General features: G+C 39.1%; 1 protein-coding gene and 4 non-coding genes across 8 annotated transcripts; 1 reads left to right on the forward strand and 4 right to left on the reverse strand.

Annotated features, from left to right (window-relative positions):
* Window positions 1–27,616, forward strand: LOC145437722 (uncharacterized). Of its 4 annotated transcripts, XM_080315004.1 has the most exons (25): window positions 1–275; window positions 954–1,091; window positions 2,055–2,204; window positions 2,694–2,858; window positions 3,565–3,653; window positions 4,126–4,282; window positions 6,910–6,963; window positions 7,688–7,750; window positions 8,752–8,833; window positions 11,596–11,725; window positions 11,948–12,131; window positions 14,084–14,238; window positions 15,109–15,225; window positions 16,749–16,829; window positions 17,696–17,866; window positions 18,299–18,402; window positions 18,569–18,680; window positions 18,859–19,012; window positions 19,067–19,133; window positions 22,112–22,181; window positions 22,242–22,342; window positions 22,817–22,985; window positions 24,111–24,200; window positions 24,376–24,413; window positions 25,457–25,594. In XM_080315004.1, exons 1-24 carry the CDS (start codon window positions 209–211, stop codon window positions 24,406–24,408), a joined length of 2,703 nt encoding a protein of 900 aa, XP_080171130.1. In that variant the 5' UTR covers window positions 1–208; the 3' UTR covers window positions 24,409–24,413; window positions 25,457–25,594. The 4 variants fall into 4 exon arrangements, with proteins under 4 accessions (XP_080171130.1, XP_080171127.1, XP_080171128.1 ...); XM_080315001.1 differs by lacking the exon at window positions 24,376–24,413 and having other exon boundaries at window positions 25,457–27,616; XM_080315002.1 differs by lacking the exons at window positions 7,688–7,750; window positions 24,376–24,413 and having other exon boundaries at window positions 25,457–27,616.
* Trnay-gua (transfer RNA tyrosine (anticodon GUA)) lies at window positions 6,780–6,867 on the reverse strand. The gene is given in 2 exon segments: window positions 6,780–6,815; window positions 6,831–6,867. It is a non-coding gene; the product is annotated as a tRNA-Tyr (tRNA).
* Window positions 12,682–12,769, reverse strand: Trnay-gua (transfer RNA tyrosine (anticodon GUA)). The gene is given in 2 exon segments: window positions 12,682–12,717; window positions 12,733–12,769. It is a non-coding gene; the product is annotated as a tRNA-Tyr (tRNA).
* Window positions 17,092–17,179, reverse strand: Trnay-gua (transfer RNA tyrosine (anticodon GUA)). The gene is given in 2 exon segments: window positions 17,092–17,127; window positions 17,143–17,179. It is a non-coding gene; the product is annotated as a tRNA-Tyr (tRNA).
* On the reverse strand, window positions 22,496–22,583 carry Trnay-gua (transfer RNA tyrosine (anticodon GUA)). Its single transcript is given in 2 exon segments — window positions 22,496–22,531; window positions 22,547–22,583. It is a non-coding gene; the product is annotated as a tRNA-Tyr (tRNA).
* Window positions 27,617–27,678: the final 62 nt, after the last annotated feature.

Genomic DNA, 27,678 nt, shown 5'->3' on the forward strand with positions numbered 1-27,678 from the left:
TTTTCCGATAAATTTAACGATTTGTTCATGAAAAGATTCTCTATTTTGTAGAGCATTTAATAACGTTATTGAGCTGTAAATGTGCAGGATAGTATGATGAGAAAGTATATCGCTCGCAGTTGAAAATCGGACATCTATTTCTTTGAAGAGCTACAGTCGGATTATTATGAGCTTCGATTCGATCAAAACAAAAGGAACGCGGTAGAAAATGGATTTCAAAAGATCACGGACCGCTTACATACTACTTCATTGTATCATTCCGTTAGCTACATCACGTAAGACGTTCAATTTACAATGTCAGCTTTTGTGAACCAGATATCCTCCGTGTTCGGGAATAATACCCCCATGCTTGTCAATGTCGGATATGATCACTGTGTCAATATTTTAGTCTTTTTTCATTGACTCGGCACATCGTGATAGCATTACAACAAATGTACGCCTTCTGTCCGTCAGAATTACACACTGTTGCAAATTTACTAGACGGAGCGAGATGCCACTAATATAATTCTACTCTAATTTGTAAAATGATTTTACGCTCCAATTCTAATAATAATGTAATTTGTGAAATTTTTTCATGTTCTAATTTTAATTCTAATATGATTTCTGGTTTTCATGAAAATGCAACAGCAGAACTACGTCATGCGAAATAAGCCAAGCTTACTGTACAGACATTTGCCTTTCTCGTGCTTATGAGAACGAAATCCTATTTGATCTGAATTGAACTTGCATTCAATTTCTGAGTTTTCGCGAATTCAGTAATTCTAAGTCTAGTCTAATTTGAAAACAAATATGTAGCTACGGGGCTTACGATATTCGTAGGCCCCGGTAGCAATTATAGTAATTCTAGTCTTATTTGGAAAAGCTGTGATTCCAATTCTAATCTTATTTGGTAAAAAATGTGTAGCTATAATTCCAATCTAACACGGTAGGATGTATCCACTTTTGTGTTTCAGTTTCAGCCCCAGATCTTCATTGGTCTTTTGAAGAGAGCTGTATCGATCACTGTGGGATTTGCATCAATTCTGATTTGCCAATTGGTGATAACTACGTACTGCGAGGATCTTGTACTAACACCACGTTGACGGAGCCTGGTAAGTACGATTATGTGCGGGTTCGAATGGTGATTTTATTCGGGGATTCGTAGGAATATCACGACGTCAGTTACCATTGGCTTTAGTAGCAATTGCGATAAGATCGATCTTTGACTAAAAAAACTTCAGCATAAACGCATGCACACTACACAAACTTGAAAAACTAGATAATTCTATAATTGTTTAATTAGTTTGTAGAATATAGCGAATAAGTGCTAATCCAATTTTATTCTAATCGGTGAAATTTGTACATGCTTTAATTTCATCTCTAACTTAATTTATAGTATCCCTGAAAATGCTACGTGAAAACTGTATGATGCGAACAGTGCCAAGCTCGTTGATCTCGTGCTTATAGGAATGAAGTCGGAGAATGAACTCTGCACTTGATTCAATATTGGAGTTTTTCTCAAATTCGGATGATCTAATTTTAATATCATTTGAAAAAACATGTTTATCTATATCTCTAATTCTAATCTAATTTTGAAAATACTGTGTAGCAATAATTCTAATTCTATTCTAATTTGGAAAAGAAGTTTTCTAGCTAAAATTTTCAATTCCAGTTTAATTTGGCCAATTTTAACTCGAACCTCAACTAAACTTGATTTTCGGTTGGATATCTTTACAAGTCGGGATTTAATTCAATTTCCAAGTTTTAGCCAATTCTGTAATTCTAATTTTAATCTAATCTGGAAGAAAACTGTGTTGCTAGAATTCTAATCATAATCCCGTGACACTACATGCACACTTGCACAGTCATATGAAATCTATTGAAAAAGCGCACTCGCTTATAACCATCAACTAATCGCTATGTGATTTCAAAGCTGTGGGGTAATGTTCGCTATATTCGTTTTGAATAGCGACGTTGAGGAAATTCTGTCTCGATGAAGGAATAAAATTATTAATTTACTGAGCTGAACTATGGAGGCTTCCATGTTTGACTGTTAAATACAGAACATTTTACAGATAATTTGGTGGGAGGCTTTTTCGGCGAAGCACTGTTTATTGAAGGTATCGAAGTTACTGTGAAAAATGCGACGCAGTCGTGTATCACTGATCTCGACAAGAAAGCTCCAATTCCAGGATTTGGGAATCTGGTCGGGAGCATCTGCTCAGGTGATACAATAATACAATATTATATATTTCTTTCCGCTATCTATAGTCTATAGATACATTCGGTAGGACGATCTTAGGAAACTCCAAGGTTCAATAGATTTTTAGTTATATTATTGGTTCTATACTGAGAAGATACCGTAATGGTGGAGCGTCCAGCTTCTTGATCGGTAGATCGTAGGTTCGATTCCCGACCGGTCAGACCAAAGACAAGATGAGTAACACTGGTATCCATGACTTCCCCGCCTGGCGCTCAGCATTACCGGGATAACATGGAGGGGTGGTGCAAGACTTATAGAGCCTTACAAGGCTATATCCACACGTTCCTTTGTTCAGCTGCATATGCACACCATGCACTCATTGTATGCATAATGCATATGCACAGATGATATGTGTGTATATCATAAGTCGGTGTACCGCAAAAACACCAAAGACAAAAATATACAACTTTCTACTTGTGATATTATAGTTATACCCCGTTTTTTGTTATAGGTCTGACTTTCACATTCTGGGTGAATATTGAGGAGCTTCCTTCAACGCGTGGGTTTTTGTTCCGCACGGCCTCCTACAACCAGGAATACAACCCAGACTCGGTAGGCATCGGACTATCAATATCGCAGAACGCGGAAATCATTGGAAACGTGCAAACCTCTGGGGGTAATGTTTGATATCTTCGTTTTGAGTATCCATCTCCCGATGGCCGTTCAACACCATCTTAGTCCCTATTGTAGGTGCTTTAAAGGACGGCATAAATAGTTAAGGTGTCAATCTTCTTTGCTGTCCAGTGTTCAGCTTTTCAGTCAACATGCTCAGCCTGGTTGTAGAGTTATCACTAGTGCTGGCCTCAAAGATTACGATTCGAGTCAATCAGGGCGAGATGATTTTTTCAGGTAATAAAATTATATGCCCCTTGCCACTAAGACTTCATTTATCAGCGTGAATACTAGTTTCGATACTATTTTCCACTGCGGGATGAAGTAAATTTCGATTGGTTGCATCGCAACATACGAAACATGCCGTACAAAGGTATGCACATGTGTAAATTACATTTGGAAAATGTCGGTACACCAAGCTGGACTCGTTTCACACATAGTTTTCCTAGCATTTTCAGGAAACCCGAAAATTAGATACGAAATGTAATTAGAGCATATAGAAACATTCGCGATTTGGGTTACAAATAGAATCAGACACCTTGCTTTCCAAGTCTGCCTTCGTTCCGAACAGCGATGTGTATTCATGAACATTGCCCAAACTCCCTGTTACTGCCGTTTCGAGTTTGCCGTTGCTATCTTCTGAGGCACTTTTAATAATTGCTTAAACCCGGGGATGTAATCATTACACAGCGCTTGATTACTTCTCGCAGTTTCGTATCAAGCAACGACGCGCGCAAATTCGGTACAGCTCAGCGAATGGACGCACATCATCTTGTCATGGTCAGCGAAACCTCTAAACGTGAGTTTGCTATGACGAAAAGGGCGACTAATTTTTGTCCTCTTTTTTTTTCAATGAAAGTAAAATTTCCCTTGGGCGAGGACGCCAAAATGTCCCCATTTTCGAATGCCATCCTCTTTTTTCTTTGAGTTTTATGCTATTAGACAGCGAAGACTAAAACAGGTTAACCCGACACAAACTACCCGTTCAAAGCGTGTTTTTTTTGAACTGACTAAAAATAGGTCAAATCACTTGGAATCACAATTATATGTATAACGTCCCCGTTTTTATGTCTGTTGACAAAATTTGAAAAAATAGTCCTATCTTTCGGATCCGAAAATATGTTAACTCGAGCCCAACCACTCACTGTAAATTCGATGACTGGTCATATAGCATTCGCATCTGACAGTAGTAATTCTGGTGTTATAGTGATACATTATTTCGTTCGATGGTCTCAAGTGAAAATAGTTGCGTTTTTATATATTTGACAAAGATTCTTGTCAACGGTACGTCTGTAGTCGCCCGAACTAGGACTTTCGACATTCCGCGATTCGAACGGGATAATAAAGAGATCTCCTTCGGCGATTTGGGGATTGTCAATTTCACAATCGATGAGGTCAAAGTCTGGTTTGGCGTTCAGGATAACGACGGTGAGCGATAGATTCTATACGCTGGCATTGTAGGGTTTCTACTTTGCCTTGCTTACTTTCACAACCTCTTCCAATAATAATCTATATGAAATGAATTCCAAGTTTAGTAATCGCAGATCATAGTTCTCTGACTGCCTACTACCATGCTGTGACGTCACTAAAACAGATGATATTTTTACCTCTGACGGCCGATACCGATACTTCTTGCAAATATTGATATCGATTCGATATTATGGGCGAAACGATAATCGGCCGCACTGTAGTATCGACACAATGACTTTCTAATGCAGCTATTTCGATGCTCAGCCTCGGTTCCCGGTGTACGTTAACAAGATTTTATTAATACCTGTGCGGGCGTCAATGACCAACACAGCTAATTTCATATCCATAGTCATACAATCTCTTCTGATGTCATTTATCGAGTGCTTAAAATATACGGTCCATGCCACAAAGCGTTAATTTACCCACGATAGAATTATTGTTCCGATAGTGTTTTCAACTGTGAAAGTCTCGAAACCAAGATTGGTAGTATTGCATCGTATACGAAATATGCAGTACAGAGCTTCACACGTTATTGGAAATGGCATGTCTGTGAAGACGTGGTCAACCCGCAGCATTGTCACAAGGTGCAATTAAATAGGCATGATCGACATAATACCAAATGATCTTTAATGCGATGTAGAACTGGCGTTATATTCTGTGTGGTCGCATAAAACGTGCTATCTCTCTATTTAGTTTTCCATTAGTAATTAACGGTTGGTAGTACAGTGGTGACCTATCGCTTCCAGGATATTATCAAACTTTTCATTTTAGGCTGAATGTAATCTCATTGCTTTGAAATTAGACGCGATGTATTTTATCGAGGAAGGAAGCTTGTTTCAAAGCGCAGTGGCGTGTGGGCGACGAGCAATGTTAAAGTATAGAATGTTAACACTATGGTTAAAGGATAAATGAAATCGCGCGATTCCGCGCAGTTAACCCGATAGCGTACCGTTTATGATATTTAAAATCTTATAGTTTAAAGTCAGGTATACAGATATGATTATTGTACAACGATTTGGTTGGAATATTTTACAATGTGACCGGTGACGGCTTTAATGAGCAGGGATCGCGGCTTGAATTGATGTTTGAAGGTTTGAAACAGGATTGGAAGCGTTAACGCTACTGATGTGTCTTCTTGGTGCAGTTGCATATAAGTTGCATCTGCGCGAGCTGTTAACCGGGCTTACATCTTCGGCTTAATTTAGTTGGGTTGAATTAAGATTGTTCCGTGCTACAATAAGTACAATCACATATTACCATTTTAAAATCATCAAGTTCAATTAATACAGTTCCAAAATGTTTTCTCGGACCAGATCTCAAAGTGGGTACACTTGATCCGACAAATATTCAGGAGCCAGTCCGTTTTAAAAAGATGTTTAAGAATCCCTGGTCTAAGGAAACTGAAACACTGTTTATGTATAATTTCTACGACAGGACTTAGGATTAAAATGAGGATTGTAGTTATTTCCATACTGATCGTGCCTGGAATATCCTGGTACGCGTGCGATCGCGATCATTGCTTCCACCCTACCAACGGAGCTTGTAATCTACCGTCCAAAGTCACCCAGAAACGAAGATATTGCGACGTACACGTTCCTCGGGGCAGAAGCTGCAGGACAGACGATTGCTATTACGTGTTTGACCTATCGAAATCAAACATCTCATCGAGCCATGTCCGTGGCAAGATTACTTCCGTAAAAAGCATGATGTTGACCAACAATATCGATGGGGATATCCAAAATTCTGCACTGTGCTGGTCATACTTGATACTGCCACATTATGTAAAGCATTTCTACTACAAGTCAAGATATTCGTACATTAAAACACGGTCTCGTCTTAGCATCGCAATGGAGTTTACAGTCGCTGGTTTACAAAATGGGAACTATATCGTATCCATTCCTTGCGAGGATCGTAACGAGAGTTCCCCTACTCTGTTGCGAAAGGACATTGTGATTTACTCCATGCGAGAAAACTTTCCTCGTGACGTTGAGCGTGCTCGCAGCGCTAAGGAATATAGGATACCCTGGATAGGATCCGTAAACGTACGCAATGATTTGAAGTATTGGAATCATATAGGTATCTTATCACGAATGCATTGTGCGCTGTACTTTGTAAAATTGCGAAAAACATTTAGTTCAAAATTACTTCTGATGCAGTGATTCTTAACCGGTATTCATACGAACCCAGGGGTTCGCTAGAGGTCAACAGTAGTCACATATAGCCTACCCGACCCATGCAGCAGAAGTTGCATTGATTTGATGTAGATATTCATTACTAGCTTTTTGTTTTGTTTTAAAATCATGTCTTTATTGGTTTGTTATTTTAAGACATGAAGCACAGTTCATTTTGTGCGCAAGTATTAGCTTATGGTCTTATCAAAAACTGTGTGATGCGTTAAATATTTTGCAATAACGGCGATCTGTTCAGAGGTTGTCGTGTTATGAGCGAAAAAATATCCTTCGAGCCGGATTCGAACCAGCGACCTGTGGATTACCGCAACATAGCCCTACAGTCCACCGCTCTACCAACTGAGCTATCGAAGGATGTCAATCTACTTGTCACTGACGTGTTTTGTTTGTTTCCAGAAGTATTTCGAGACGCAATGACACCACCGACAGTACTGCCAACCACAACACCAGGTAAGCAACTATCCAAGGCTCCCTCTGGTAATCACGTCATTCGTGTTATTGGCCCAAATTGTAAACATCAAGATAACCACATATTTGATTACCGAATAGTGAACATATAGACTATACAGACAAAGTATACATACAGTCACTGCACACGCAGTTGGACAACTAAAAGCTTTTCACCTGTTCCAAATTAGATTCGAATTACATTTTTAGCTCTACCGTGTTTTCTAAGTTGGATTGGAATTAGAATTACTCAATTCGAAAAAATTGATTCAATTCGGAATTTGAAATAAATACAACAAAAATCAAATTCAGTTCATATCGAATCCAGGTTTATTGTCTTAAGCACGAGGACGGCAAATGTCTGTACACCACGCTTGACACGTTTGGCACAATACTGTAATGTATATAGTTCTCCTGTAGCATTTTCGGGAAAACCAGTAATCAGATTATAACATAGAAACATTTCATTACCGGTGTTTCTCTCTAATTACTCTAAATAGGCGGCTAGAATTCTATCTAATTGTCCAGATCTGACAGCGGTAAGCTAATCGCACCACACTCTACAATTCACCCATTAAGTTAGCGCTAAAAACGAATTACATTCAGAAGCCCGTCGTATTTCCAGCCATTTTATGAGAAACCTTGCTTGGAATATCATGCATTTGTAGTATCGCATTCATATCATTCATTCTTTTCCTGATCATCATCATCATCCATCGTCCTGCAGAACAGACGACATTGGACGAGACCACAGAGATTTCATTATCATATTCTACAACATCCACTCCTGGTAATCACGTTATGCATGTTACATTATAAAGCATTGTGTTGATTCTGGTTTAGAGTTATATCTTTTTGGCATTTTTGTAATCATCATCATAATTAAAACACAGCATGTAAATAACAATAATCCATTGGAATGATAATATGATAGTGGTATATACGGTATAAGCGAAACTTGCCTTGTGTTAACTCATATCATCAGACATAGCCTATACTATATAATATTGGCAGCACAAATAAACAGTTTCGTATATTCACCACTTATTTTTGTCGCAATAATAACAATTGTAACGTCCGCATTCGTACTATGTAAGCACGGTTTGCTTATAAAGAGAGCGTATCTATGATGACTGCCTACCGACAGGTAATGCTTGTATTGACATCCTTGAAAATTGGCGGTGTGGAAACAGAGGCGCATGCAAAGACAACATTCTATTTTCGCTGCGCACGTTGGTTATCAGGTGTGAAAGTGTCAATACATTTTACAACTCTACAAAATGGCACGCTTCAACTGCTGACCTGAGCCACTGAAGGTGCTAGTAGTAGTGTTGTAGAAGTATCTACAAATTAAAATGCATGATAAATTAATTTTGGCCATGACATGAGTCCACTTAAACTTGCATGATCGTTGTAGTATATATAATCTAGGGTGGATTTCGGTGAAGTTTACTCGAACGCGTAGATCAATACCTGCGTAAAGCGAGAAACAGGCTTATTATCCCACACACTAACGAGCGTGCATGACATAGAAACGATAGGCTCACTAAGTGACATTTGAAACCAGACGTTGTCAAAGCACTCGCATACTTTTGGCGGTTAATTGGAACTGGCTACTTTCGAAATTACAAAATGTATTTTATAGTGGTAAATGCAGACTGAACAATACCACTACAATTATAGGTCGAATCTTCGAAAATATATTCCGTTACCGAAAACAATGCCTATTTCCCTCGTAAAAAGGGAGCAAACTTGTACCTAAACTATACCATACTCATTCGCATATTACAGAAGATGTATTGAATGGGGCAATGTCCAAGTTCGAAGAAGCGACGCAAGACCTTCACGAAAATGAAGAGACCAACAGTCAGACGTGAGTGTTTGTTGTTTTCGCATGGAATCTACGAATTCCAAGCCTGATCGCATCAAAGACCTGATTAGTAAAATTGCTTACTCGCTTGACTCTGAGTTTCATGAAAGTGAGGGGGTGTCGCAAGACTTAGAACGCCTTACAAGGCTACATATTTGCACCTTCCTTGTCCAGCGACATATGTAGGCTTCATCATGCACCCGGGTTGTAATGACTCGTGTCAATTTGTGTATTTACTCGACTTGTACTGGAGTCATTGCGCATGACTCGGATCAAGTGATATGTCTCGAGACTGGGTCGACCAAGACCAGCATTTCATTGTAATTCCGAAAAATAGTGGAGTTATCACACTATTATTATTTCGTCTATCAGTACTGGTGCTTGAAAATACTACCAGAAACTGTTGAAAGTGAGGAAAATTAGTATAACATGAATGCGAAGCATTCGATTTCACCGAGCAGAGTTGTAAAAAGTGGGTTTCACATGACATTAACTCGGAACTGAACAGTCAACACAATGACTTGGACTCGGACTCGAGTCAAGACACTATGACTCGGACTCGACACTTTACTCCGTGACTTGGACTCGGACTTGACTCGGTAGTGAATTGAAAATGACTCGACTCGACGTGACTCGAGTCAAAACTATAAAAGTGAAATTGATTTGTGACTCGGAACCTTGTGACTTAGTTACAACCCTGTCATGCACTCGTATGCATGTGCATATGCACAGATCGTGTGTATGTATAATATATATCATGAGTCAGTGTATATGCTGCAAAAAAAGCAAGGACAAATATGCATTGCATGAAGTTATGCAATGCATATACGGTTGCACAGATCGTGTATATGTACTGTACATGTGCATCTCTATCATGAGCCAGTGGACAAAAAAAAATATAAAACGTCCGTTCGATATTCTCCTTCACTGCAGAAATGTTTGAACTATCCATATCAAGTTCGATTGTTATCACTCTATACGTATGGTCACCTTCGATAATCACCTTAGTCACCAGTCACGATCTTGGCCTAAATGTCATCGGTGCGTGAAATCCTGTGAGGGAAGCTCGTGATTAATAATACATGCATGTTATGCCCGAGAACATTAATTTCTACTATAGCAAAGGGTTTGGCCGCTTACCATGTTTTGAAAACCGCCCAGGTGAATTTCGTGGAATATTCAGACAATCTCGAACGGCACGCACGCGATAACAACATCATTCATACTTCACCGTTCAGCGAAATAGTATTGCGCTATGAAATGTATTGAATAACTGGATCCAATCATCCGCGACCGTGTCTGACAGAGCTACACCTTCGCCAAGCATCGTAATTTCGTTTAGGGGTTGGGAACACACAATCATTCTTTCGTTCTTGTATAGCATTCCCATGTATACTTAGCCACCAGCAATATTATGCCACATTGATTGCAAACAGACATGGGCATTTGAGAACTGTATAATTTTATATAATTATAGATAATTCGACTAATCAGAGGAAAATACCGGTAATCAGATTCTAATCTAATTTGTCAAATGTTTTTATGCTCTTAATTCTAATCTATAATTATACTGGTTTTCCTGAAAATGCTACAGGAGAACTGTATTACGCAAAACGAGCCAGGTTTGGTATACAGGCATTTACCATTCTCGTGGTTAGGGGAACGAACTCTGATTTGATATGAACTGATTTTTATTGTATTTCTTACTAATTCGGAATTAATTCAGTTTCCGAGTTTTTGGGAATTCAATCATTTTAATTGTAATCTAATTTGAAAACACCGTAATTACTCTCCATCTTCAATTGTTAATGTTGATCCATTTTTACGTCGCAAATAAATAAATATTCGTAACGTCATGGCTTTAAAAAAAACAGTAAAAATATGTTTTAAACAAGGGCCACATTTAAACATGTTTGTTCTGAACGCCACCCCACCAACAAGGCTAGCACAAAATGGAACGTCATTTGTGCTCAAATTGTAATCACAAACCAATGATATGATACGGTACACCACCACATTCAATCCAGCACAATCTTGTTATATTACCTGCAGATCGGGTCGTGTTTAAAACAAAAATAAATTTAAAATAAACACGTTTAAAACAAGGCCCTTGTTTAAAACATGTTTTTAATTGTTGTTTTTTCCAAGTCATGACGTCACGCACATTCAATTGTGACGTCATAGTGGATTGATATTCACAATTGCAAGTATAGGGTCAATATAGCTCCTTTGACGAAATAGGCCTCCAACCCTTGCTGTCATATACGGACCAAAAATATCTTCAACCAGGACTACATGGTCATGCAGCATTTTACGGTCGGCGGTCATCATCATCAGAACATTCATTCCGTACCGATGATCTATGTCTACGTATATAGCTGTTGGACTGACTATTTCGAGTCGGCTCTATCGGGTGGTAATCGTCATCCGTAGGCTCATACAACATGTTTTTATTAGAAAGTATTTACACAATCATGGCATTATTATACAACTTTAAAAAACACAATATTGTTTTTTTTAAGTCTTTGTTTAAAACACTGTTTAAAACATGTTTTAAACAAAGTGTTTTAAACAACCATTGTTTTAAATGCAGCCCTATCTATACCTGCGGAGGAACCAGAAAATGCGAAAATAAAACACTTCAAAAACGATGTAACACAATAGAAATGTTAAACCCATATTACAATAGCTACCATCCAAATAACGCCATCAAACTCTCAATCATAGATTGTATGCACCGTTAACGAAATCTCGCTCACTATTAGGGAGTTCGACACTTCAGATGTCTTGACGGAAAGCTCGCAGGAGACGAAAAAAGTGAACGAACACTTGACCGATGTCATCGAAGACGAAGGAATTACGCTGAAACCAGAGGAAGCATTGGAATATCTCAAAGTATGAAGATATATTAATGTTGGATTAGTGATTTTGCCTTGGTCGCTAAGATTCACACTTGGCAATTTTGGGAGCAGAAATCTCCGATTAACTAGTAAAAGTATGCGACGCTTCGACCTAATCTACATTGCTTATTCGCAATCTTAAGGTGTATTGATCTGATAAAATTGTCAACTGAACTGATCTTATCTTAGCATTAAATTTACATTTGTTTATCGACAGACAGTTTCGGAGAACACAAATTCGTTTACGTCGAGCGAAAACGTAGAAACGTGGAGACGGGTGTCGAACGCAACAGAACTGCTGAACTCCATTCTCGAGAGCGCGGACAACACGACCGATTCGATCGTCGCGTCTATCGACACGACCGCCGACTACACTGAGACTCAGAGCCAGACGAATAACGGTAGGCTAAGGGTGAAAAGCAACACACATAAATGTTACTCTTGGCATGAAGAAAATTTTCATGTCTCGCAAAAATCGATTCTTATTACGCGACTCGAATGATTACAAGCATTCGAATCTTTGTACGCAGTCCTATAGTTTGTACAAATGTGCATGGTGGTATATTGCACAGCTGCAACACCACTGGATTGTGGGTTCGAGTCCGACAGAGGTCAACTCCAGAATTTCTACCCAAGTATTGGAGGTTTATTTAGGCTCCTCCTCGCCATATCATCCGTGTAAGCGCAGTCTTAAAACGCCTAGAAGTCCGTGCTACAAGTCGGCAATCAAAAATAAGGATATATCGGCCTGGTGTTAGTGACCATTGTAGTCAACACCATGAATACCACACAACAACTTTGGAAAAATTTGAAACTATCAGTGTAAAGTCGGATTGCTGGTCTCTGCTATGGTCGGATTATAAACCGACTGTGTGTTGTGACATTGATAATAATGTATGGTGCCGCTCTTGTGTCGGTGAGAGCGTTGATTTGAGTACATCCCTCGAGACATCCTTCCAGCCGGATTCGAACCAGCGACCTATGGCTTCCCACGACTTATTACTACAGTCCACCGCTCTACCTACTGAGCTATCGAAGGACGGAATATCCGAGGTCGTTGACGCCTCCACTTTATTTTCAGAATTATTTTGATTACACCCGTATAATTGCCGAAATGTGACATTTAGCATACGGGTTGGACTCAAGGTTATTGTTGGGTTGGGGTCTGGGCTAGTTTGGGAGCCAGAAAGTCACATGCTCAAATGTCGCATACTCACATTTCAGGTACAAATAATAATAATAGAGAGAGAGAGAGAGATTTTATTCCCTCATAATTCGGAACATTAACAAAACACTAATTGAGTACGCAAAACATATACCCGTATCTGTCTAACGGCACAGACGGGCGCCGCCAATGTGATCCCTATGATATTCATGACAAGCTGGAACACTGCACATTTTAACCAAACAGACCAATATTCATTGACTATAGTAACTAGTTATTATGGTAGAAAGCAGAAATGGACACATGGGATATAACTCGATACAGCCTAGCTCATTTTTCAAGAATGCTGCAGCAAACAGAAATTCTACGCAATTACTATTTACTTGTGAGGATCAGATTTTCGGCGATATATATAATTCTAGACTAGAGGTCTCAAACTCAAATGTGCTCGCGGGCCAATTTTCTACTTTTTGTTGGCGCCGCGGGCCGTAGCACCAATAATAGGGGAATTCAATGTATTTCCGAGTAGGCCTTATTTGACGGGACCATGCTGACTGACATTCCACACGCGTCTTAAAAATGTGAGTTACTGTGAATTTATTGTGAATTCACGCCTGGCACGAAAAAAAATCACGTTTTAAATTCTTGGAATAAAATTGTTGCTGCACTTGGCATAGTTGCTGTATATTTAGTTGTAGACACCATGCGAGTACAGATGTTTACATTCTATAATGCGAGAGTACAAATGCATCAGGACATTGTCAAAGCTATCGCGTTATAATTTTGCCCCTAACGGACATTTGGCGCGTCACAATTATAGGTAGAATATTTTAGAATTTTACAAAGATTGATCTTATATCAGAGCATTGGAACAGTACAGCCTAAATCGGGTTGCGGGCGTATGGAGAAGTTTGATATGTAGTTTCAGCTTCTGGAGTAGTTTTTGGGCAAATTTCCAGTTTTCAAATAAAAGAAAAGATATTTGGCAGTTAAATATTGTCGAATACATCAAAATGCAAAATACCGTCGCGGGCTGCGTGTTTGAGACCTCTGTTCTAGACATTAAATTTTATATATATTCGCAGCTGTAACTCGACCTACTGATATTTTTCAAATTTCCGAAAATCTCTTCCTATAAGTGTAAAACGTCATACGACTCCGATTAATCTTTTCTGTTTCCGTTTGTAGGCGTGTCTCTCGTCATCGTACCGATCGAAACGAACAGCGACATCACAGTAAAACCTACAATCGACACGGAAATTTTCATTTCGGGAGAGACGGTCAGCAAATTAGCGCAGAACCAATCAGTTGTGGTCGCGGCAAGCGTCCGTTCGGGAGCTCAGGTATGTATACTTTTCCTTGAACTATACTGTTGTCTGATATTTTCGAAAGATTACGAACAATTTTTAGATTGATATTGGTATGACAATCCACCTCAAATAGCTTTATCAAAAGCTTGTTAAAATAAGCTTGACACAGAATTGCATAGCTTCTAAGGAGGTTCCTATGTGAAAGGAGGGCCATTGGTCAGGAACGAACTGAGATTGCCTGCTAGCACTACGCGCTCGAGTGATCCTATTTTTCACTATACTTCCACCCTACTTAACTATTTTTTGATCCAAATCTATTGACTTTCCAGACTTTTTGTTAAATGTAGAAGGTAATTTTGGGATATGTCTCCATCTCGTTCATGAGTGAAATTGTGGATGAAATATCCCCTGTGTCATGGTAGCTGAATATATTTCCGAAAATTGCATCAGTTTGAAGGGGCATTCGTAATTTTGCGTCAGTCGTGAAGATGCACCGTTCAATTTCCTATGTATAACCTCCTTCGATCCGCAAGTGAAATTATGCGACCTCTAGACCAAGTCTATTCTTTGCAGCTACCTATACTTGAGTACGTTTCAAAACTTCGTTTGCCTCTTCCACTTGAAGTAGTTTTCACATGTCTTGTGAATTACTACTTCTACTTGTAACCGAGGAGAAATTTATTGCGTGAATTTTATTTCTACGTGAGTGACAACGTTGACTACTTTGACCCCATATGCGTATGTGTACTAGAACGGATTTATACCAAGCCGCATTACCAAGTTACAGATTTCCGCGCGACTCTTATGTATAATCATTGAGTGCACTGATCGTATGGTTATATTTTGAAATATTGCGCAAATCACATCGCTGTTAATCGAGCATGATGGAAATAATTCTTACAGATATGCTATGACTTGTCGGCCGACGAAGTGGATATCATCAGACCGGAAAACGAAAACGGAACAGACTCGAACATCGAAAGCGAAGCGGGGAACCTCGCCGACATCACGAAATTTCAGGTGTCTGTTAAATATAAAATTCTCACGAAACGTACATAGCAGTGGTTTTCGACCTTCTTCTTACCGCGTACCAAACGCCTGTTGCGTTCAAACAGACAGACAGATAGACATTCATTGCTTTGACAAACATGAAATTTGACTGTAGATGACGATATATATATAGGTTATAACTAGGGCAAATTTTTGCAACTTTTGCAACTTTTTTTTACAGCTGCCGGCAGCTTCTTAAATACTCGTAAGATATGTAGAATGCTGTTTTAAGCTGTTTGAAGGAATCTTATAGTGCAACGTTTTGCAACTTTTGTCCATTTCTTTCATGCAACTTTTTGCAACATATTGCAACTTTCTCGATTTTTCATGAAAGTATTTTCGATTTTGGTGAAATACACGGCCAAATTCGACTGAAACACCGTAAATCAGCACCGAAGTAACGCTTTTACGGGTATTTCAGGAGCTGAGCCGGAAAATTGACCTTTTTTAAATTCAATCTGGGAAGTTGACCTTTTTTTTAGTCAACCGAGCAAAATGTGGTCAAAATGCAACTTCAGCAACTTTTTTCAAAAATAAATGCAACTTTTCACGGATTTAACTGCAACAAAAACTTGCCCTAGTTATAACCTGTAAAGGTCTTGTAACTCGTTAACTCCATGACAGGGAGACAGTATGCGTACAGTGTATTAATTTAAAGATGATAAGAGTAGACAGTCTGTGATTGTAGGGTAGCAGAAAAGAAAAAATGAAAAACAGCATTCATAGCAACCAGCTAGTTACACAACAATATCTGGAATCAATAAACAGAGGCATAATATATCAATCATCAGGCACTCCACTGACAGACCAACAGACCAACAAAATAACGAAAAACTCAGATTCACTTTAAATTTATACAGGACACTGCAAATGGGCGGATTAGGAAATAAGCATTGGACCCGGGATTTGAAAACAAATTCCGCCCACGAGCTAACCCGCCCCTAATTATTAATAGCACGCACTAACAAAGCGAAATTAAATGGGATGGTTGCAATTGTTTCTTCTCCACAAGCATTTACTGCGTACCACCTGAAATGACTACGCGTACCACGGGTTGAGAACCACTGGCATATAGTCATGAAATAGTAGCCAGTATACCGCCATAGATGGTCAAACTAAAAAGCGTTGTAGCTGAAGTAGAGGTATGAGAAATGTTATAAAATTCTACTAAATTCCAAGTGTGTGAGTAGATATTTTCAATACATCTCAGAAGTACTAAAGTGGGAATATAAAACGGAAAGTATATGAAATGTATTCAAGTGACTAGTATCAAAACTACCATCTACTCCAAAGTCTAAAAGGGAAGAAAGCAGAATTACATGGAACAAAGTCTGAACACATAGCAACTTGAGTATATAGCGTTATCTTGTGTACTCTGAAAAAATGGAAGAACTTCGTTGCTGACGCATGTCGCATACATCCTCATTTTCAGTCGAGTATTCCATATCTAGTCGGATATATTAATGTTATAATGAAAATTTTCCCCGTTTCAGATCATCTCGGAGGTTGTCAGCGTGAACATAAAGCCGAAACCCGTCAATCAAGAAATTCGCCTCACGTTCCGTCACATAAGGGTTCGTGAGTATTGTATTCGATCAAGCTCCACAGCAGATATGACAAACTCATTTACACTGAAGACAAGAACTCAAGTCGTGACAGAGCATTACATTGTGACTATACAATCACATCGTGTCAAGTACTCTTGTCATGAGTTTGACATAGTATGCACAATCACAAAATAGGTTTAACTATATATCTACAACTATTTGCTTTGGCAATATATTTTGCCGCTCATTTCGCCCACAAGATCGGTAGATTCAGTGGGCGAAAAAATCATCCTTCGAGCCGGATTCGAACCAGCGACCTATGGATTACCGCAACTTATCCCTACAGTCCACCGCTCTACCAACTGAGCTATCGAAGGACGCGACGGATATGGGCACTTGAGCAGTGACAGCTTCATTAAACTTATGGTTAAACTTATGGTTAAAGCTGGTTTGGTTGTAAGTTTGACATGGCATGCATTATCACAGATGCTGTTTAACGAGATCTACGGCAATGCGCATGTCTCTTTAAGAACCTAAAGGCTCAGCTCATCGCAGTGTGTATGACGTCAAACAAATTAAATAATATTATATCAGTTACATCTGATTCAGAGTTCATGGATATTGACACACATTTCAAGCAATTCAAGTAGGGTTACTATATGTCCTCTTTCAGGATGATTTGTCGTCCGTTTTCAAGAAATGTAAATGTCATCATTTTTCGCAATTCTTCCTCCTTTATAGCTTTGGTAAATATATGTTAAATCCGGTGTACTAGAGAATGTGTAGATACACCTTTGAACACAGCTATTCCCCTTCCATGCATTTACCGCTTGCAGGACATCTTACATTGCATGGCATATCTATTTACTATTTGGCTACTTGATTTCTTTCAGGACATCAGCGAACTCCGGAATTTCACGCTCTACTGCGCGTACATCGACAAGATCACGGCTCGCTGGACTCATCACAAATGCAACATCATCGAGACGAACAACACTCACACTTCCTTCATTTCGAACCATCTGACAAACTTCGCTATCTTGATGCAAATTGTTGATTTTGAGGCATGTTTTGTATTCGTGCTAATTTGAATGCTGACAATTTCGTAATTCTGATTTGTTAGGGATCACAATCGTAGGCCTATTCCTGATATTAGTGACATGCTGGGCCTAATCTAATTTGTGAAATGTTATTATGCTCTAATTTCAATTCTAATCAAATTTATGGTGTTGCTGAGCATTGGCAGGGTAATTGTATAGTGCGAAACGAGCCAAACTTGGTGGGCGGATATTTGCGATTCTCATGTTTAAGGGATTAACTTTGATGTTGTTTTTCCTTCCAATTCCGAATGTAATTCAATTTACTAATTTGGAGAATACTGTGTAGCTATAACTCTAATTCTAATCTAATTTGGAAAAGCCGAAAATTTTCCAGTCACCCAATTCTGATTGGTAATACGGATTCGTAACTTATGGTACTATCTGAATTTCTTACAGATTCCCGAATCTGATCGTAAAAATTTGGCACTGATCACCTACGTCGGACTATCGATATCAGTCTTCTGCCTTGTGCTGTCGCTTTGCATCTTTGCCCTTGTCAAGTAAGTGATATAGGTGATGCGGTACTGAAATTGGTTACAAAAACTGCGGAACTCGTAATGTATCGATATATCGCATATAACATGAGAATATATATCACATAATTCGCTGGTGGGACACTTTCAGCAAGTCCCAGATACCGAGGTATAAAAAACCTATTTATTACAGCAATGTAACGCGCCAGAAAACAGAGCGATACCACTTGCATGCAAACCTTGCTTTGTCGATGCTACTCGGACAAGTTACATTTCTTGCTGGTTCGGGTCATCCCCCTGGGACGGTGAGTATTTTATTTCAATTTTTCACCTACTGATCCGCAATTTTCGCTTTATCTTGACAAATAACACTCCGAGACTGCTGTTACTCTTTCTACCATTTACCTAGAGGTGGAATTTGCAATAGTCTATGTGTGCCTGCGACTTAAATATCTTTGTATTATGGAGACCATCCTACTTTAGGACTCTTGCAAAGCGACTGCGATATTGCTTCATTTCTTTTACTTGACTGCATTCAACTGGATGTTGATAGAGGGCTTACATCTGTACAATTTGGTGGTCAAAGTTTTCAAGTCAGCGGACAGCAAGTTGGGATACTATTATATGTTGGGATGGGGTAAGGCCACGCAGTGTGCGCTCTGCAAGTTTGCTGATCCATGTTTTATTTCAGGTCTACCTATGCTAATATGCGTGATATCGGTCGCAGCGGCTTTCGACGGGTATGGTGAAAGAGAAAAGTAAGCTGGAGCTGGCTATACATCATTATCAAGTTAAATTGGAAATTTGAAAACGGATAGTTCTTGCATAATCGCTTTACGACTGTGATCTAAGACATATGTTTTATGCAGTAAACATGTCTTAAGTGTAACGCAAGAAATTATAGTGTTTTTGCAAGCCGTACAGCTTACTAGTGCCCTTAGTGGAGATTCCCCTCGCGGCTTGATAAGTCGCTTTTGAAGTTTGTTGCTTTACTGCGGGTAATATGAGTAGTCCAGTGATCGCAAATTTAAATTTACGCGCGGGCAAATTTTCTAGTTTTTGGTGACGCCGCCGGCCGCAGCGTCAATAGTAGGGGTGAACAATGTCTTTCCAAGTAAGCAAGTAGGCCTTATGTGATGGGACCTTGCAGAATGACATTCCACTCTTTTCGTGAAAATGGTATTTACTATGTAGCTAGTCACGCCTGGCAGGAAAAAATCTTATTTTTAAATATTCAAATACATTTTTGTCCATTCTTTCGTCGCGGGCCCTAGAAAATGTTCTCACGGGCCGCGTGTTTGATACCCCTGATTTAGTCAGTAATTCGAGTTAGATTAGAGTCATGGATACATGGGATCAACATGCATTTTTGTATTGCGCTGTGTTGACTTGCTTGTTTAGGCCGTCACTCAGGTAACTGTATTATATCGATACAGATTACAAGTTCATCCTACATAACTACCTGTTGTTTACCACTTGTAACTGATACGAAGTCAATACTATAGTTGACACGAACTTTCTTACTAACTAAATTAAGAATCCATTATCTATATTGTTGGTTTACATTTCATCGAATTTCAGCGGTAGACTTGAATAGGTGTGTGGAAAACGTGTGTATTCACACTCGTCTAACACCCTGATATACGGGTGTCAATATACACCTTGGTACTTGAAACCAGAAACTATCTCAGACTTACACCACGGTATAAATCAAACGCAACATTTTAATCCAAATGATGCTTGCGCGTAGGTCTACCGTGTACTGATATCGGGTATGTAGCCTACTATATCGTTCCTCATTCGGCAGGCCGTGTTATTTCTGGCATTTCAGGAGCCAGATGCCAAAACTGCCAAAAATAAAAAATTGAAAATGCCAAAAATAAGCAATTTTTGGCATATGCCAAAAATAACACGGCCTGCCAAATAGTGTATTTCGTTCATGGTGTTGTGTTAACAGGACCGCGTTACAAGCGAGAAGAGCGTTTGTGAAAGGCATGTTTCTTAATCTGTGTCCAACCCACCCAGGGGTGAAAGCATGGTGTCCTAAATGGTGTGGGCACAGCGAGATTGAACGGCTGACTGCATTTGGTTTACGTCATACTTTCCATTTGTCCAAAGGCAATTTTACGACCATTCTTGACCGGCTTGTCGAGCGTAAATTTGATAAAACGGGTATCAATGAGAAGCTGTCGCAGTACTGATTATTAAAATATAAATTATATTCTGCTCATGGAACTGGAACCCCCAAATCAACCACGATTTTTGCATTGTGATCGAGTTCCTCGTCAAAGGGAAATATCTACTTACCCCCACCCAATAGCAACCTAACTAAGAGATCTATCGACTACTCGGGACCTATCATTTGGAATGCATTACCACCACATATCCGTGAATTGCCTTATGATAGATTCAAAAAAGCCCTATTTGATCACCTCTTATCGTTACACTAACACTGTTGCCCTACCTCGCCCAGACATTGCTTCATTGATCATTTGCTACCATCGTTTAATTTTTCTTCTATTTTATTTTTTTAACTACTGTAACTTTTTTTACAGCCAGACTGTTTAGAGTCAAGTGTACCTGTTTGATGCTGGTGTGATCAGACTAGATGACACTCACGGTCTTATCGATCATTCCTATCTAATACCGAATACTGTGCATGCATATTTTCTGTACCACCACCACTGCCGAGTGTTATGTATTTTGGTTTGATGAAAAATAAAGACTCTCTCTCTCTCTCTTGAACTTTGTGACGCAACAAACTGTCTGGCTATTTCTGAGCTGCATAGTCTCGTTTTGCCAGACAGTCTTGTTGCATCAATGTTCTTAAACAAGCTAACCTTCCCAGGACTCTTCCATGCGAGTTGGTCATATTAAAGCCACCTGAAGTGACAAAAGTCCTCCGAAAATATATCTGTAGACTGAAGGAGAAATGATAGTCGGGCTACTAAATAGAATGCGTTGAGAGACAACACAGGGAACTCCTAGAAAAGGATCGGGAAGAAAATTATTTCCGCGATGAGATCGATGGCACTGGCGAAGTGATCTCTTTTCATGATGCATGGAAGGCGGATCGGCCCTCCAAACATTTTGAAGCTCTGAAAACCTTTTGTGGATGACTGGCAACATTCTTTCCCTAAACGGCTACTGTTGAAGCCGATATTTCCCAGATTCGCTGGGCGAGAAATGAATTTAGGAGAAACTTAGCTGACCTGAGTTTGGAAACACTGTTACACAGTGCAAACGATTTAAGTCTATTCAACAGCTGTAACAATCAGCTGTTGAGCGTGTTTGTTAGGCTTTTCTTTCTTTTTTTGGTTATTGGCACCGATTCCGATGGATATACTGCACATTTTGTGGTTTCGTTTGATATTATTATCATATGAAATCGTTAGGTTTTTTCTTCTTCTTGTTGTTTGTTGGCACTGATTATACGAGGATGCTGCACATTTTGTGGTGTCTTTTGACAAACTAGGCCAAATAAAGCGCTTTTGTGACTAATTCAAGGCTGAAACTATTTATTTAGAGGTCGATGCCAAAACTGCCAAAAATAAAAATCGAAAAATGCCAAAAATAAGTTAGTTTTGGCATGTGCCAAAAATAACACGGCCTGTCATTCGGTCTTGAGAAGGCCTAGATATATGTTCGACGGTGGCGTTGCCGATTTCGTTTTAAATCCATAGCCAGAAACTTCAAATTTGATGCGAATACTAATGTTATGTAATCTTTATTCCAGCTGCTGGTTAGATGTGAACAATTCAAGAGTAATATGGGCCTTCGTCGGCCCTGTTCTGTTCATCATTATGGTACGATTACTTCATGCCTACGCGATGTCACGTATCGACACAGTTCACTTCCTATTTCAGACTAACAGCATAATACTAATCAAAGTGACAAGAGTGATTTCGTCTCTCGCAAAATCGCGCGATAACTGCATCAAATGCATGACGGACGTGGCTGCCATAGCGTAAGTGAACATGCACTCAGCGCGCTGATTCCTATAGAAATTATCATCAGTTGATTTTAAAAGTTCATTAGTGATTATTATTGGAAATGGTCAACGTAGTCGCCTATAAGATCGATAGATCAGTGGCTCTGACTTCATCAGTAAGCAAAAGCGTCCTTCGAGCCGGATTCGAACCAGCGACCTATGGATTACCGCAACTTGCCCCTACAGTCCACCGCTCTACCAACTGAGCTATCGAAGGATGCTGAATATTAGCTCAGTGGCGCTCTTCATTTCGAGACAGCGTGAGCCATTTCTTCTCTCGAACTAGAAGTGAAGATGTGAAATGTGAATTAATACTCCTCTACAGTTAGCGGCAGAAATTTCATTTCGAAACTACTTCAAGAGGAAATAGGTAATGAATGGCAGTGAAAAGTTGGAGAACATATTTCTAAAAGTATATACGTCAGCACATCAGCGTTTTCTCTTTTTCAGTATCTGCGCTAAAGCGGTGGCAGTGTTGATGCCGATTCTCGGAGTTACATGGATATTCGGAATCATTGCTGTAAACCAAAACCTCATCGTGTTTCAATATATATTTGCCATTTTCAATTCCCTGCAAGGCTTTTTCCTCTTCATGTTCCATTGCGTTTTTAATACGGAGGTGAGTCTAATACGTAATACACATAGGCCCCGATGATAGTGGTAGAGTATTTTGTAGTATATATGTCGTGGGCTATATATAATCATACATATGGATAGGAGATATCGCCTGTTGTTTTTTCCCTGTGCAGAAAAGGTGACATCCGCACGTTACACCACTTGGTGATCTTACATCCCTTCGCATGATATAGGTATAATTTATGATATAAACTGATATCTATAGAGTGTAGGGCTGCATTCAAAACAAAAATCTATTTAAAACAAACATACTCAAGGCCCTTTTTTAAACTTGTTTTATATTGTTTTTTAAAGTCCATGACGTCACGAATGTTCAATTGTGACGTCATCGTGGATTAACATCGAAAATTGAAAATGTAAAGTAAATATAGCTCCTTTGACGAAACATCTACGTAACATAGCTGTTGAACAGACTATTTTGAGGGTTCCAACCATCCCATATCGTATACGTCGGCTATATCGAATGGTAATTTTCCGTGGGCTCATACAACATGTTTTTTAGAAAGTATTTAAATAATTATGGCATACCTTTACAACTTAAAAAAATTTGCTTTTTTTTAAAGGCCTTTGTTTAAAACACTGTTTAAAACATGTTTTAAACAAAGTGTTTTAAATAACCATTTGTTTTAAATGCAACCCTAGTAGAGTGTATTATAGTATAGTTCTATATTGATCTCAGTTGTCAACACTATAGCGTAATGATTTGTGTTAAAACAAGATATGCCAAGAACAGTGGTTCTCAGCCGGGGGTTGTAAACCTAATTTGTATTTTTTAAATTGGACAAATCACGAAGCAGTTTCGCTTCATAACTTCTAAAACTTCAGGACTCACAGAAACAGAATGGCCGTCCGAGATGAAAAATTCTACTGTGCAAACACGATTTAATTGCCAAATTGCCAATAGCCTACTAATACAGAAGTGTTGCTCTTTTTGTTGGGCTTCTGGAAAAAATTCAATTTCTCGTGTGCTATACGTAACCGCTATTCCAGATTCATTTCAAGATGAGTTGCTGGATATAAATGAGTAGGCTGGACGTTATATGTTAGTCTGACATGTACGACACGTATGCCTTGGTGTCGAAACTAATTTGACCACTGCTCTATTTAGACCCGTTCATCGTTGCTTTATCGAACGAGATCCATGCGACCTGGTCTCCCTACTAATTCCGGAAATCTCAAAGGACGCAAAGGGGCAAAGGTATTTACGGCTATTAACTTATTATATAGTGTTATGGCCCAACGTAACATATCCACTGCGTTTGCTGAGGAGTGATCTTAAGTACGCGGTGCTTGTTATTCAAAGGCTTGATGTTCAGTAAGGTACTGCCGTAATATAATTTAATGCTGTAAATATAATTTGAAATTTTCGACAGGACATGAATAACTACATGCTTTACTGGAATTAACAACAGTAAGTCTTAATATGTTGAGTTTTCATCACACGCACGCGTTCCATTATCATTTCATTTCATCACGTTGCAATCGTGTCATTGATTTAATGCGAGCCGATAGTAATTCAGTTTGTATTTACGAAAAGGGCATTGTGATTTATAACAAATGCGAGAATATAACACGGGCAATACCCAGCTTGAATCTGTTATGATCTGGAAACGTTTTGTTCAAATTTGCATGAATTTTCACGTATGTTAGCTTGCCTTTTTACCGTGATGCAGCAAAGCAACTGATGCTCTTCGACCTGCCTATGGATAAGTCGTGGCAGGATAGCTTTTAGTTAATATAGTCCGTCTGACTTTTGGACGTGTAAAGATTGATCGCCCCAATGCGTAATTTAGTGTCATTTTCATTTCATCGCATGGAATTTCATGATATCTTGGCACGTTTGTAGTTTACTCACAGCACAGCAGGTTTCGATATCGGTCCGATTTCATTATTGAGGTGACAATACAAGAGTAATAAAATCTTTGAAGATATCCATTTTCCTGGATCATTGACTGTATATGTATCATGAATCGATAGTATTGTTGTTGTTTATGTTATGGTGTTTCGACTATTACATTGGTCATTTAACGCCAGGCCGGTATTCTTTATTATGATTCCGTATCTACCGACTTGTAGCACGGCCCAATTCTAGGATTTTATAGGACACGGCTTACACGGATCACGTGGCGAGGAGGAGCCTAGATAAACCTCCGACACTTAGGTAGGAATTCTGGAGTCGACCTCTCTTCGTCACATTTAAAATTATTTGGTATCTTTTGACCATACCTATTTCATTGCACTTTCTGACATAGCCATGGATTAAGCACGACATTCTCCGAAATCTCATTACCACTAACAAATTAGTATTAGAATTAATACTTACATCCTAAAGATATCGTAAGCCCGAAATCTGGGTAACTCTGATTTTTTATGGTCAATGCGAACTTTTAAAGGGAGTGATAATATAATATAGGCTATGATTCTTGTTTACCCTAAAAGTGTATGCATTCACAGAGACGCAACAAAATCAACTCGAGGACACCTTGGAACGAGATGCTCGGTCGCAGTCGGGAAAATATCGTGGAGGAAATCCCACCCACGTCGACAAGACAAAACTCAACCACTACCGAGTCCTCGCAGAACACTGAAAATGATATCAGACAGTCTCGGAGACTGGTCAGGACTAGCAGACGACATCAAGGGACACCAATCAATGCTTGGTGACCCATGCAGAGCCCGGCCAATTATCGGCTCGCCTATAATATCGAAAGAGATATCGGTATCGGTCATAACAGGATAAAATATTGGCTATTTTGATTGCGTCGCAGCATAGTAAAGGAGTCAGTGAACTATATCTGTGATTGTTAGACTGGGAATATCGATCTACTTCTTATTGGAGGTCGACCGATTATCGACATGGTCGATTACCGAGGCCGATATTCAGAGCTTTCCCGATTATCGTGGCCGATATTTTATATTTTGAAAAATTTCAAAAATTTCGGAAATTCAAATTCAATGCTGCGTGTTCTCAATCTCAAGAAATCGACGACGCAAAGGGCGATATATGACAGATTTACCCTTGCAGGACGAGTTTAGCTGGGTGAGCGTGCAGAGAAACTATGCTTCCTGCATTACAATCCACCTTTTCTGGACTGATCTGCAATTCTGTATCATATTTTGCTTTTTGGGTTATCCCAAATTTCATCGAATGTCCACAATTAAGCAATAATTCTTTTCAATTTCAGTTTTCTCGTTTGTTGTTCAGCTTTCGGTGGCATGTACAAGTGCCTTCTTGCCTAATATATAATATTTTTGGTGAAATTGTTCTCTGCTCCTTCCATATTAATATCGGCCTATGATATCGGTATCGGCCTTGTGAGTGAGCCGATATATCGGTATTGGCCTGTAAAAATCGATATCGATCGACCTCTACTTCTTATAGCTTGCAAGTGGTCAAAGTATAGTCGTCGCTGGTAGAAGAAGAAGTAACGCCGTAAATTTCTACTTAAGTAGAAGTAGGAGTGGTCATTTGCAATTACTTATAAATGCAATGCGGGCTTAGCTTTTCCCAAAACAATGAGAAATGTTAAGTCGATGTAGAAGCAATCTGAAATCGTAACCCCTTAGTGAAGTACATACAACATTAAGAGCGGAGATCATAAAGTTGGATTATCGATAAGGTCGATTATCGTGTTCAGATGATTTAAGAAAATCGGTTGATCGCAGCGAATAAAGTGAGTTTTAATCTCATGATTTAACAAACAGCAACAAACTATAGATAATAGTAATCTTCAAAAATTCCGTACACTGCGTAGCATTCTTCTACTCGCAAATATTTCCGATAATTACCGTGACGATTGTCGCCTAGGTAATGGATTCACTAAACAATCATACAATCAACAACCAATAATGTACGCAACATTGCAGAGCGATATATCTATCATTATTCTATAATCCGTCTCTTTGCTGTACATTACCGATCACGCACGACTTGATTTCGCGATGATGATAATTCTTCTTATTATAGTCGCAGTATCCATATCAGCTGGCTGCCGTTTCATTCAACTAATTGAGAACTGACAATCAAAACCGCATTTTCGTATTATGATGCAACAGATAACACCACTTGATTGAAAACTCGGGAGACCTCGAGTAATCATCGCGTGTATCCTTTTACTTCGTCATTGGCTACATCTGCTTACATGTGTCCAGATGGAGCTTCCGTACTTTATTTCATGTCCAAGCATAGGAATGTATGTAAAGCTGTTGAGGAAAATGGTCCGAAGTTTCGGAAATGCGCCTTAAGCTAGATGATTTTGTAGCTTAGTGATTTTTTAATTTCGGCTGAATATATCGGGGTTACCGGTGAAGGTGTGCAAAATCGGTTTCATCGGTATCGGCACGGAAATCCGACATCGGTTGGGCTCTGGACACAAGTTTTATTTTTATTTCTCCGTAACTTCGTTTTTGATCGGGTATATTTACTCCTATTCAAAACTTTTTTCATTGTTTTCATTCTCTTCAATTTTTTCGCATTCGAACAGAAAAGTTCCATTCTTGCAGTGATTGTGCTGTTCACCAAATGCATCTAAATGTGATATTTCCGTTCTTTATGTATGAATATTGATGATTGGGTTCGCCGCTATGCTAAACATAAACATTTCATGTTTTATTGATGCAATGTTAATATGCAATGTTCGGCCGAATTTTGCCGGTCGAAATAGCTGCATGAGGGC

Source organism: Botryllus schlosseri, chromosome 4 (assembly GCF_051294905.1).
Source record: "Botryllus schlosseri isolate E-star chromosome 4, Bs_hap1, whole genome shotgun sequence".
Lineage (NCBI taxonomy): Eukaryota > Metazoa > Chordata > Ascidiacea > Stolidobranchia > Styelidae > Botryllus > Botryllus schlosseri.

Coding starts and splice junctions, on each gene's coding strand:
- LOC145437722 (XM_080315001.1), top strand. CDS start 209: ATGGATTTCAAAAGATCACGGACCGCTTACATACTACTTCATTGTATC. Junction 7,751..8,751: donor TTCTACAACATCCACTCCTG/GTAATCACGTTA, acceptor CGCATATTACAG/AAGATGTATTGAATGGGGCA. Junction 19,134..22,111: donor GGGTATGGTGAAAGAGAAAA/GTAAGCTGGAGC, acceptor TCTTTATTCCAG/CTGCTGGTTAGATGTGAACA.